General features: G+C 41.0%; 1 protein-coding gene across 2 annotated transcripts in view; it reads right to left on the bottom strand.

Annotated features, from left to right (window-relative positions):
- BRCA1 (BRCA1 DNA repair associated) overlaps positions 1–13,712 on the bottom strand; it is a 265,462-nt gene that overhangs the window by 239,746 nt on the left and 12,004 nt on the right. For both annotated transcript variants that reach the window (XR_003943997.1, XM_030221125.1), the window contains exon 2: positions 7,594–7,695. Coding sequence is in view for 1 of the 2 variants with exons in the window: in XM_030221125.1 (XP_030076985.1) it covers positions 7,594–7,673 (80 nt within the window). In the remaining variant the exon portion in view is untranslated. The remainder of the gene's footprint in view (positions 1–7,593; positions 7,696–13,712) is intronic.

The raw sequence follows: 13,712 nt of genomic DNA, 5'->3' as shown, positions 1-13,712 counted from the left end.
GTAAGAGCCACATTCAGGCTACAGGCCGTTCCAGCCCTGACCCTCCTAACTGCTTGTAGCACTTTCTTTTTTTTTTTCTCAAACTCAGCTGTAAATATCCCAAACTACCTAAAGAGTAGAAACAACCATGACAAAAATACACCAATTTAAATACATTACTCCATATTTATTTAAATCTGATTATTTCCGTGTCACATGATTTTATTACCAGTGAGTTAGTAGGATTCTTATATAAAAACTAGAAATGCCATTATGCTTTTCTGCACCCCTGATCTCGTTTCTTCTCTGGGCTTCAGAAAGCCCTCTAGAGTTGCTGCTACTGATAAAGGCAACAAGCCTGATCTTCAGGACAGACACATCTAACTCCCTACAGGGACACTCACAGGTCAGTTCTGCTTTTGGGGAAAAATAAAAAAGGTAAAAGATCTTTAATATCCAGAGAGTAAACAGGCCCTCAGTGTAACATCCTACATTGCTGAAGAGGCTCAGTGCAAATGTTCAAAGAACAGCTTCCCACCTCAGCCCCCGAAAAAGCCATCAACAGCACTTTCTGAAAACTATCAATAATGACTGATAAAAATCTCAACCAAGCACCGTGGTTTCAACTATGCTTAGCATCCAATATCTAAGAGAACCAGGAGCCCCAGTGAAGTCAAGTTGGTCAAACAAAGCCATAAATTTGCAGAATGAATACATCAACAAATGATTTTAATTTCTATCTTGAACACTGAAAAACATGCTCCACTAAATGCAGATAATATCTTTGCTCCTGCCAAAAGGTTGGCACTAAAAAGCATTTCACAACTACTTGCCACTGCTATATTTGTCTAGGAGAAGGTGCTCCAATGCCATCTGTCTTGTACATAAACTCCGTTAGGCCAGATTTACAGCCTGACTAACCAAGCAGAATACCAAAGAGCCAGTCTCTTGCTGAGATTTATACTACAGCAAGGCACCTGAACAATCCCATTAGCAGGGATATGAAATACTGTGGCAGAAAGTGAGGATTTACATCAGCTGGTGGGGAGATGCCTAATGAAGGTCCACAGAACATTAGCCCTGACTGCTTTTCCACCTCCTGGATGTTTACACCTTGGTAAGTAAGTGGAGTCAAGAACAGGCTCCAAGTTCCAGTTGCATACTGTGCCCGTGGGTAAATCACTTAACCTCCCTGCACACACACACAGACTGCAGTCTGCTTGTGGAAGAGAGCTCATACCCACTGTTACAGATGTGTATTGCTGCAAACGCCACAGTTCTATCCATTACACATTACTAAATACCACTAGTTCTTGTCAGGTCCTATATCCTGAGGGTCTCTTGATTCTCTTATTGCCTTGCTGTACAACAGTGACATCAGTTACCTTCTCTCACATTTACTTTGTTCCTTTGATGGCTGTAGAGTCCAGAACAAAACTCATACTACAGGCAGTGGACTCTTCTCAGAATGCATGCAGCAGGTTTCACGTATCACCTTTAGCTCAAACACAATACTATACACCCTCAACAGCAGGAAATCATGTTTAAAATTAAGCTCTTTTCTGTATCCTGCTACTACCTAACTCTTGGCAGATCCACTCAAGTACCCATCAGTGGTCCTGAAAGGACTATGGGCACTGCCTAGGATTAAAAACACTAGTGCAGCAGCCTGGAAACCAGGTTCGATTCCCATTGCAGCTCTTGTGACTCTGGGAAAGTCACTTAACCCTCCACTGCCCAAGGTACAAAATAAGCACCTGTATATAATAAACCGCTTTGACTGTAACCACCCCTTCCCGCTAATAACCCTCGTCGCAAATCATGAAAGGAACAATCTCTGTGTGTATATTTTAGAGATACAAAAGAGCAGCAAGTCTGAAGTACCTACACTTAGGGCCAGATGCACTAAACTTAACGAGCCATTAACGAGCAAGTAGTAAACCCTGGCATGCACTAAAGACGTTTTCCCGACGACGGTAGCAGCTAACAAAAACGGAATGCAGATGAGCAAATTGTGTAGAAACCCTATTGTAATGAGATGCACTAACCTTTTCTGATTGCCTTAACACTGGAAAATCTAACGAGAGGTCTGTACCTCTCGTTGGGGCTGCGCGGGATTGAAAAACTGCTACAAAAGTGAAAAAAAACAAAAAATAGGGGGAAAAAAAGTCAAGTGCTCATCAGTGCAATAATAAAAACATCTATTTTGCCCGTCATTCCTTCCCCCCCCCCCCCCCCCCGAAGACGCCACGCTGCTCACCCCCCTCCGATGCACCTCGATCCAGAAGTCAGTGCAGTTGAGGACGCCCATCCAAAAAAAACACCCATTTTGGCCGCCTCCCCCCCCCCCCCCCCACCGCAATAATAAAAATGTCTTTTTTGGCAGTGCTTCACTAAGCTGAGAGACCTGGAAGTCTCTGAGCCAATCACAACGAGTTTAGCTCGGCTAAACGCGTTGTGATTGGCTCAGGGACTTCCAGGTCTCAGCTGAGTGAAGCACTGCCAAAAAAGACGTTTTTATTATTGCAGGGGGGAATGACGGCCAAAATGGACGGGGTTTTTTTTTTTTTGGATGGGCGTCCTCAACTGCACTGTCCTCTGTCAAGCCGCATCGGAGGGGGTGAGCAGCACGGCGTCTTCAGGCGGCACAGGGAGGCATAGTTGGCATGCGCAGAGCAGCCAGCATAACGCTTGGCTGCTCTGCGCATGCTCGACCGGCTGTTTAACAACGGAATAGAGAATGCAAGTGAGCTACAACGAGCAGCTCATTTGCATTTCTATTCCTTGATGCATACCCATTCCTTACCGATTGGCTATGGGAATCGCTAAGGAAAGGGTTTTAACGAGTCTTTAGAATAATGACCCTCTTCCTCCTTTCCATTTTTGAACCTCTTGCCCCCAGAAGCATACTCAGACAGGTCTGAGTAGACAAAAAGTAAATTGATTTTTTACTTGTTCCAAAAGTACAAAGACTAGGGGATACTCGAGGAAGTTACATTGGAAATACTTTTAACACAAATAGAAGGACATATTTTTTCACCGTACGAATAGTTAAGCTCGGGAACTCATTGCTGGAGGACATGGTAACAGCAGTTTCTTGAACAGTCTCTTTTGCCCTTATTTTTTCAGCCACTTGTTTGGAGAACCATATAGGTTTTCTGTTTCTCTTGTTTTTGTTTACTTTCCTTGTGGAAAGATCGGCTGTCATACTTATTGAAGTTGTCTGCTTGGACCACTGCGCGACCATTTCTCCAATTCCTATCCCTGCCATCAGCTCCTTCTTTAAGTATTCCCCCATTTTACCAAAATCAGTATGTTTCAAATCCAGTAGTGTGAGTTTTATGCATCCGCACTCATAAGTACATAAGTATTGCCACACTGGGAAATACCAATGGTCCATCAAGCCCAGCATCCTGTTTCCAACAGTGGCCAATCCAGATCACAAATACCTGGCAAGATCCCAAAAAAAGTACAAAACATTTTATACTGCTTATCCAGAAATAGTGGATTTTCCACAAGTCCATTTAATAACGGTCTATGGACCTTTCCTTTAGGAAGCCATCCAAATCTTTTTTAAACTCTGCTAAGCTAACCACCTTTACCACATTCTCTGGCAACGAATTCCAGAGTTTAATTACACATCGAGTGAAGAAACATTTTCTCTGATTCGTTTTACATTTACTACATTGTAGCTTCATCACATGCCCCCTAGTCCTAGTATTTTTGGAAAGCGTAAACAGACGCTTCACATCCACCCGTTCAACTCCACTCATTATTTTATAGACCTCTATCATATCTCCCCTCAGCCGCCTTTTCTAAAAGCTGAAGAGCTCTAGCCGCTTTAGCCTTTCCTCATAGGGAACTCGTCCCATCCCCTTTATCATTTTCGTCGCCCTTCTCTGTACCTTTTCTAATTCCACTATATCTTTTTTGAGATGCGGCGACCAGAATTGAACACAATATTCGAGGTGCGGTCGCACCATGGAGCGATACAAAGGCCAATGTATTGGATTTCCTATGTGTACTTACTCCAGAGCTTATATCAAATCTGATTATGTTATGATCACTGTTATCAATCAGTCCCAGCACCATTACCTCCTGCACTAGATCATGCACTCCACTAAGGACTAGGTGTAGAATTGTCGCCCATCTTGTTGGTTCCTGAACCAGCTGCTCCGCTCCATAAAGCAGTCCTTGATTTCATCAAGGAATTTTACCTCCCTGGCATGTCCTGATCTTACATTAACCATCGGGATAATTGAAATCCCCCACTATTATTGTGTTCCCCAGCTTATTAGCCTCCCTAATTTCTGATAACATTTCTGCATCTGTCCATTCATCCTGGCCATGTAGACGGTAGTACAATCTTATCGCTATCCTTTTCCCCTTTACACATCGAATTTCTATCCATAGGGATTCCAAGCTGTGTTTTGTGTGCTGCAGAATTTTTAGTTTATTCGATTCAAGGCTCTCCTTAACATACAACGCTACCCCTCCACCAATTCGATTCACCCTACCACTGCAATATAATTTCTACCCTGGTACAACAGTGTCCCACTGGTTGTCCTCCTTCCGCCAGGTCTGAGAGATGCTTTTCTTTGTTCTGTGTGCAGTTGGACTTTGCCTCTCCTTTGTTTTGCTCATAAGCCCGTTTTACATACAGAAAAGAGCTCTGATAAAATTGTGCAACTGTACATGGAAAGTGAGTGCATGTAGGCTTTTCTAGGAACATAAGTTTTGATGGAGCTGATATGTGGGTACTTATTTTATGTTTCAACAATTTTTATTGATGACATTGCAAAGTAAACAGAATAAACAATAGAAATATACAAAGTGTCCTTTATCAGAATAAATGTAATAAAAGCAACAAGATGAAATCTGTCAATAAGTTTTTCACATAGATAGCTCCGCAGCCCCTAACACCCCCCCCCCCCCCCCCCCCCCCCCGTATCCTCTGTTTTATGTGTGAACTGTCATATGGAGGTCAATATAAATTAAACACAATTTTTGTGAAATAAATTAAAAAAAAAAAAAAATCAAAGGTCACCACTCATTTGAGAAAGATAAAAAAAAGCAGCAAACTTTTATTACCTCATGCAATCACCAGCAACCCCCCCCCCCCCCCAAATCCTTCGGGTATCAGAAAGGCCACTACACCTCCCCACCCCCCCCCCCCACCCCCATGGGTGCTTATTTTATAAAATATGCACATACATACTTACATGGAAAAATTTACACCTTCAGAGCTGTGTGAATTTGTGCCCTGTTTAAGCTAGACCTGCAAGCAGTCCTAAAGTCAAGCACTTAGCTATAGAGACGATGCCTGAATATCACCATCACTATGGTTAGGTATTACCACCTGTGCTCTGCCCTAGCTCTGCCCAGGCACTATAAGGATAATGTCAAAGTAATTTGAGTGATTTTGATCAGTACAGTTTAGTGCCTTGGAAAATCAGTGGTCAGCAAACCCATGTGTTCGCCAACTCCAAGTAAACGTATAAACCTTTTTGAATATTGGCCCAAAGGTTTGAAAAACATTTGTATACAAGGACAGAATGGAAAACGACAAAATGAAGTGGCAGCTCTATTAATAGCTTGTTCTCTCCCAGAAAGCCATTTGCTATGAAAACATCTTTTCCCTACATTAAAAAGTATTGAAAAGTTTTAAACCAACGAAAAGTAATCACTACATCGTGGGTACAGTATAACCTTGTCCCGTGTAAAAGTGTTAAAATCCTACAGGCTGTACATACATTTATAGCTTAATAAAGAAATAAAAAAAGCATCAGATCTAATTCTTGCCTTTAATTTTTATGGCGTTTTTAACAAGATTTGGTTTTAATTGACCATTAACTTTATCACATCAAAGAGAAAGGATGTAAGAGTACTTATGATTTAAAGGCTCATAATAATATAGATAGGGCTGTTTCCATAGGCTAGAGAGTTTCCTGCTCAGTCTCTGCCCCTGCTATAACAATTTATGAACTTTCTGCAATTACAGAAGTAATTTCTTTTATTCATAATGGCTATTTTAATGACTCTGAATTTAATATATTAGGTAAAGAAAATTAATAAGCTCTTAAATCCAATCCAAGGGTGATACTATTGTGCTTAGCGCATGGACTGAACTGCAGGCGAAAACCCTAGTGGTGCTAGAGTATTGGATACCTTTTGCAGAGATTTCAACCAGCTATTCTCAGATTGCACCACAGAAAAAAAAAAAAAAAAAAAAAAAGAGAGATAAACCTCTCCTCCCACCAAAACATTTCACAAGACAGTAAGGAACTGCTTTATAAATAAGGTACATACTGCCTTAGTCATCAGATTGCTTTATTTTCTCATTATTTTGCCCCATCCATTAATTCTTTGATCAGTGTACAGGCTTTTGGATCCCAAAAGCAGATGCTGCAGGATTAGGATTGGAGACTGAAGAGTTATGCTAGCCCTTGCTCTCAGTAAAATACAGGCCAATGGCCCAGGCTAAGAGCTAGGCCTCTTAAAATCCAAAAATCATCTCTGATACAAAATATATTTCACTGCAGCTCAAGCTGAAATGAGTTCCCAGAGAGCTAGGCTTTGTAAAAATCAGAGATCACCTTTGACACAGTTATATTTCACTGTAGCAAGTGCTGAGCTGGCAAGGGATGGGGCATTTGCTCTTGTCCACAATCCTGAGACTGGCACCTGCAAGAAGTCATGAGCCAAGATGTTTTGATTAAAATGAAAGATAGTAGAGGGTTAGCTGCAAGTAAAGGGACGGGGGAGCTGAAGAGAGCAGAATGACCTATGAAGTCATCTCACAAGGTCCGCTCTGAACTTATCTTGTTTATAGTTAGAGCTTGAGAACTTGTGAAGTCATCCTTATCAACTGATAAGGGCCAACAGCCCTGGTGAGAAAGACTGGGGTCCATTGGAACCAATGAAGCCAAAATGGTATATAAGGACCAGTCTGAGGGGTATTAAATCAGACAAGACGAGACAAGAGAAGAGAGAAGGCTGGAGACAGACGTGGCGGGAGATGCTGTTCTATCATATGACTGCCTGAACTGCTTATACTATCTTTGGGTGAGATATCAATGTTAATAAACTATATCTACTAAATACTGGGTTCCTTTCTAATTACAAGGGTCTATACTGCCTTGACTGAGTAACACTGTCATGAGCAGATACCAGGTTGGGGTGATTAAGTATTTAGATGGGATGTGCAGTCCCTTCCAGGTTAGTAGAAAGCCCATGCCGCTGCTGCCCAAACGGGTGAGGCAGATCTAATAAATAAACAAGACTCTTGGCGCCCCTCATTGCATTGCACTGGTGCTTTTAATAAAGATTTCAAGACCTCATTTCCATGGCTGATCATCATTTGATTCATCCTCTACTCCTTCCTTGACTGTGGTTAATTGGTAGAGGCTCTGCTCCTGTTTTTCTGCTTTTGTCCCTCACAAAGTCTTACCCCCTTCTGCTTGGGGTGTGGAAAATGGCACCTTCCAGGGGAAGAATAAACTTGAGGTGAAGGGAGGTGGGGAGCAGTTTGTCAGCAACCCTAGTGAATTTAAGAAAAAAAAAAAACATTGTGGAGGAATGTCTTGAGAAGCCATGCTTATTCCATGGACTTACCATATAGGACACTCCAAATTCTTCTGCATAACAGCTAGCACCTTGTGCACCTCTTCCGTTTCCAGTGAAGGGAAGGCCATTTTATCCTCTCCCAGTTCTGTCCTAATAGTAAAAGAGAAATTACAACTAAAAACACAATGGTTTATGAGCTAAACAATCAGGTCAATTTTCAGCAGGGTATCTGGGGAAAGAATTTGAAGTATCTAGACCTTTCAAATTACTCCTGTATTCAGTGGCGCTATCCCCTGGATTCTATATAGCACGCCTAGCTTTATGCGCATTTCCACACGTAAATCCAGACTTATTTCATAACTATGCAAGTGATTGTTTTATTAGCATTAACAGCTCTTAACAAGCAATAAGATGCAGTAATTGACAAAAATTAGAATTTACACGTGTACACTGCTAAGCACATTCTATAATGTACTGCGCATAAATTCTAGCGTGCACAGGCAAAAGGGGGCATGGGTCTGGGCATGGAAATGGGTGTTTCGTGGGCGCTCCAATATCTACGCGAGTTGCTATAAAATATGGGCTACTGCACGTAAATCAAGTGCAGGGATTTACACCAGCTTTTCATTGGCATAAATGGAGACACTTAGATTCAGACGCATTAACTACGCCTAAACGTATTCTAAATACCGCGTGTCACAGTATTTAGAATACACTTAGGCATGATTGCCTATCACGTGGTAATTTTAGGTGCCATATATAGAATCTGGCCCTATACGTATAGCTAGTGCCACTGAATGTGCCAGTATTAATTAGGTGTCCAAGTGCAAATATACTTTTACATATATTTATTTTTGTTACATTTGTACCCCGCGCTTTCCCACTCATGGCAGGCTCAATGCAGCTTACATGGGGCAATGGAGGGTTAAGTGACTTGCCCAGAGTCACAAGGAGCTGCCTGTGCCTGAAGTGGGAATCAAACTCAGTTCCTCAGTTCCCCAGGACCAAAGTCCACCACCCTAACCACTAGGCCACTCCTCCACTAATATTTAACATCTACTTACATCAAGACAATAGAATCTTGAACAGCAATCTTTCATATCAAGGAAATAAAAATAGGAAACATAATTCCTCAAAATTATACAGCAAAATGAAAATGAGGCATAGTGTTTTCTGGAAATTACAGAACATCTTTCAGATATTTATAAAACGCATCCTTAGCTGTCAGAGAATAAATCTGTGGATTTTCTTGGTTCAAAAATTCAGATATTTCCGGATTTCTGTAGAGAAACTCAAAGAAGAAGAAAAGAGTTTTTGATGTTAAAGGAGAGGGTTCTCTGTATAGGAGGATCCTTTATGTTAACATTTCCTTGTAAATGTTATGTTTCTTTGAATGCTGTGAATTATATTTTTTTTGATCCAGGGAAGCTAACAGAGTTTATTTCTGCTAAAGAATTATTGCTGTAAAAGTTCTTGATTGCTAGCGCTTATCCCGGCTGTGATACTTTAGGCTCTCTCTGCTCTAGGTAATTTCTTTTTTTCGATTTCTTAATTTCCTAGATCTTGGGTCAACAAGTTGTGGACTAAATAAGAGGAAAAGTTTTTTTCCTTTTTTGAAATAGTATCTTTAATACTTTATTGTGTGAAGTGTGCATCTATGTAATATTGCATGAATGTAAATTTAACTATTCATAAATAAAAAATATAAAAAAAAAAAGGAAAGGAAAAAAGCTTCCTTTCCTCTCACTTGCAGAGCTAACTTCCTCTTATAATCTGCTATATTTCTGTCCTGATTTTGGTAAAACGGGGAAAAACTTGAAGAAGATAACATCATGGGTAGGAATAGAAGGAAACCATGGGCAGAAATCTCCAAAAATTAGAAGAATAGTCAAAGGTCTGGCAGTTAAACTTTAATGCAAAAAAGTGCAGAAATCCAAAAGAGATGTACCAGATAGGAGGAGGGAGGTAGATAAGCACAGCTCTGGAGAGGGACCTTGAGGTAATGGTGTCCGAGGATCTCAAGTTGACAAAACAAGGCAGTGGCCATGGCCAGAAGGATGCTAGGCTATACAGAGGAGGTATAACCAGCAGAAGAGAGGAGGTGTTGATGCTCCTGTACAAGTCATAGATGAGGCCCCACTTGAGTATTGTGTTCAGTTTTGGAGGCGGTTATCTTGTATGAGGAGAGACTTGAGGACCTGAACATGTGTACCTTGGAGGAAAGGATACACGCATTTAAATATTTGACGGGTATTGATCTACAAACAAACCTTTTCCAGAGACAGGAAGCTGGTAGAACTAGAGGACATGAACTGAGGTTGCAGGGGTGCAAACTGTCAGGACAACGCCTGGAATGCCCTCCCACAGGAAACAGATGAAATGGTAACAGAATTCAAAAATGTGTGCGATAAACACAAAGGAATCCTATATGGAAGACATGGAACCAAACAAGCTTAGAAGTGATTAGATGCCAAAGCCAGTGCAGGGCAGACTTCTACTGCCTGTGCCCTGATCATGGCTGGACTGATATAGATGTGTTGGCATGGGGCTTCGATGATAACTTCAATGGTTGGAGAACAAGGCCAGTGCTGAGCAGACTTCTACAGTGGGTGTCCTGGAAGTGGCAGGAACAGATCAGGATAAAGTACAAGTTTATTTTGTTGGCAGACTGGATGGACCATATGTGGGGAACAAACACAATTGCCATGCCTCAAGTAACATAGTAACGTAGATGACGGCAGAAAAACGACCTGCACGGTCCATCCAGTCTGCCCAACAACAGACAGCAGGCAAAGAAGGGAAGTACAAAATGTGACAAATAATGGTAATGTAGCACTCTGGGATTAGACAAGTACTTTCCACTCACACAGATCCCAATTCATTACAGTCCAAAATAAACACTGAAAGAAAAGCAAACAAAGCTCAGATATAACAGGAAAAATAGAAAAGCTATTTTATAAGATATACTGGCAGCAATAATAGCAAAGTAAATCAGAGACAATGCACTTATTCACACTTACCCAAAATGATGGCAGAACACTTAATTTATGTACCTGTCAAGGCAGGGTAAAGATAATGCACACCAGCCTAGTCCTAGAACTTATAGGACACCTGACTCCCAAGGCACTCCACAAATAAAGAAACTGTTCCACCTGACAGAATACAAAACTCTCACCCACTCACAAACACCGGATCCAGAAGAAGTCTGGAGAAGGCAGGTACTACAGCTGTGATGGCAGGTGATCTCCCTCTCAGGACAGAAGCAGCACAAACCCCAGGCTGGTCAGCAGATGGTAACACTCCCTATGCAGTCGAGCAGGGTGGCCACTTTTTCTTTTAATGAGCCCTTATTATGTAGCTGGCTCGGGTTGTCTGACAGCAGTTCTCAAGGGAACTGTACTTGATAAAAGCCAGAATAATCTGATGTTTCTCTGGAGCTCCTTCTTATACCCTTTTCCTGGGATTTGAACAGTAATGCTGACCAAGGACCACATCTGTGCTTTTCCAACGTTATGTCTTTGGAGCCCAAAGGCCCAGCTTTAGACACCATAACTTTTTTTTGTCTTGACCATGATGTCCCCAGCTCAATAAACAAACTTATTCACAGTTATTTTTGCCTCTCATTAGCCTTGGTGTGTCATCACTGTGCTTGAGGCCTACTGCATGAAAAATGACAGGGCCCAAGTCTGCAAGAAGCCAGGTATTGTGCCTTCTGTAGGGTCACTTTTGTCCTCACACATACAGGTCTTTATCAGCTGTCATCTACTGTGTTACTAGCTGTAATCTTAGACAAAGTAGTGTGGCTGCCGTAAGAACATAATTGCAGCCACACTGGGTTAGATCAATGGTCCATCTACCCCAGTATCCCGTTTCCAAGTGGCCAATCCATGTCACAAAGTACCTAGCAGAACCCCAAATAAAAGCAACATTCCATGCAAACAGTGGCTTCCTCATGTCTATCTCAATAGCAGACTATGGACTTTTCCTCCAGGAACTTGTCCAAACCTTTTTTAAACCCAGAGAAGCTAACCACTATTACCACATCCTCTGGCAATGAATTCCAGAGCTTATCTATTCGTTGAGTGAAAAAATATTTCCTCCTGTTTGTTTTAAAAGTATTTCCATGTACCTTTGAGTGTTCCCTAGTCTTTGTACTTTTGGAACAAGTAAAAATCGATTTACTTCTACTTGTTCTACACCACTCGGGATTTTGTAGACCTCAATCTTATCTCCCCTCATCCATCTCTTTTCCTAGCTGAAGAGCTCTAACCTCTTTAGCCTCTTCTTATATGGGAGAAGTTCCATTCTCTCTTTATCATTTTGGTCGCTCTTCTTTGAACCTTTTCTAACTTTGCTATATGTCTTTTGAGATACACAGACCAGAACTGAATTGAATACTCAAGATGAGGTTGCACCATGGAGCAATACAGAGGCATTACAATATTCTTGGTCTTATTCATCATCCCTTTCCTAATAATTCCTAGCATCCTATTTGCTTTCTTGGCTGCCGTTGCACACTGGGCAGAAGATTTCAGCGTATTGTCCCAAATTCTATATAGTGGGACTCGAGTTATACTTGCAAATCTGAGAGTATTCCGATTTGTGCGCAAACCTCAAATGGTTATCAAGCCAATCAGTGCCGATAATTAGCTGTTAAACTATCAGCACTACTCGGTAAGCACATTCAATAAAGTAGTCCGTGTACCGCATAGATCTCAAAAGGGAATGTGGTCGTGGGCAGCGCATGGATGGGTCGTAGGCATTCCTAAAATGTATGCGCAGTGTTATAGAATAACCCACTCTATGTCTAAAGTTAGGCATGGGCGTTTACAGCTTTTCATTGGTGTAAATGACTGCACCTAAATTTTAGTCGAAAGGATGGTGCTACACGTATTCTGTAAACCACACCTAACTTTAAGCATGGTTTCTATGCTTTAGTAGCATTTTCCATCCGCACTGATTTTTTTGGCACCAAATATAGAATCTGGCCCATTGTCTACAATGACATCTAAAACTTTTCTTGGGTGCTGACTCCTAAGGTAGACCCTAGCATCAGATAACTAAGATTTGGATTATTCTTCCCAATGTGCATCACTTTCTATTTGTCCACATTAAAATTTCATCTGCCATTTGGATGCCCAGTCTTCCAATTTCCTAAGGTCTTCCTGCAATTTTTCACAATCAGCATGTGTTTTAACAACTTTCAATAGTTTTATATCATCTGCAAATGTAACCACCTCTCTTGTCCTTCCAATTTCCAGATCATTTATAAATTATGTTAACACTGGTTCCAGTACAGATCCCTGCAGCTCTCCTCCATTCACCCAAACGGCCATTTAACCCTACCCTCTGTTTTCTGTCCAATAACTAGATTCCGCAAAATCCTCAAATCGTTCCTATGCAAACAAACCCTCACAAAGAACAACCATAATACCTGAATTGGTTATTGCTCTATTTACCATTAATTTTCTCTTTGCTGATGTACAATTTCTCATTCATAATAGATTTTCTAAATGTTAAACATCCATAGTTATCCCAGTATATTTATGATATTGTACTGAAAATTGGATTCTTACAGCAAATTACTTTCTTATGCATTATTCTTTGTTATGTATCCCATACTGTTTACTGTAAGCCACATTTGAACTCAAACTTGTTTGGGATAATGTGGGATATAAATATTACAAACAAACAAATAAATGCATTCAAAGAAATGAAGCAAATTGATGAGGCAAGACTTCCCTTGGCTGAATCCTTGCTGACTCTGTCCCATTAAACCATATTTGTCTATAGGTTCAGTGATTTTATTCTTTATAACAGTTTCCACTATTTTGCCCAGCACTAATGTCAGGCTTACCGGTCTGTAATTTCCTGGAACCCTTTTTAAAAATAGGCGCTGCATTGATCATATTGTCACGTTAGTCCACTTTAAATAGAAATTAAAAAAAAAAAAAAAACCTTTTATTGAACTAACAAGACTTTTTCTGACTAGCTTTTGAAGGCCAGAACCTTTCTTTTTTTTTTCAGGTCTGGAAAGTTACTGGTGACTGAGGGCCAGAAGCTCTAAAGTCGTCATTAGAGCCATTCCCTATCGAACTCATTAGCGAATCGGTAGGGAACGGCTATGCATCAAGGAAAGGGAATGCAAATGAGCTACTCGTTGTAGC

Source organism: Microcaecilia unicolor, chromosome 12, assembly GCF_901765095.1.
Source record: "Microcaecilia unicolor chromosome 12, aMicUni1.1, whole genome shotgun sequence".
NCBI lineage: Eukaryota > Metazoa > Chordata > Amphibia > Gymnophiona > Siphonopidae > Microcaecilia > Microcaecilia unicolor.
The sequence above is the reverse complement of the archived record's forward strand: the minus strand, read 5'-3'. Positions and strand labels throughout refer to the sequence as shown.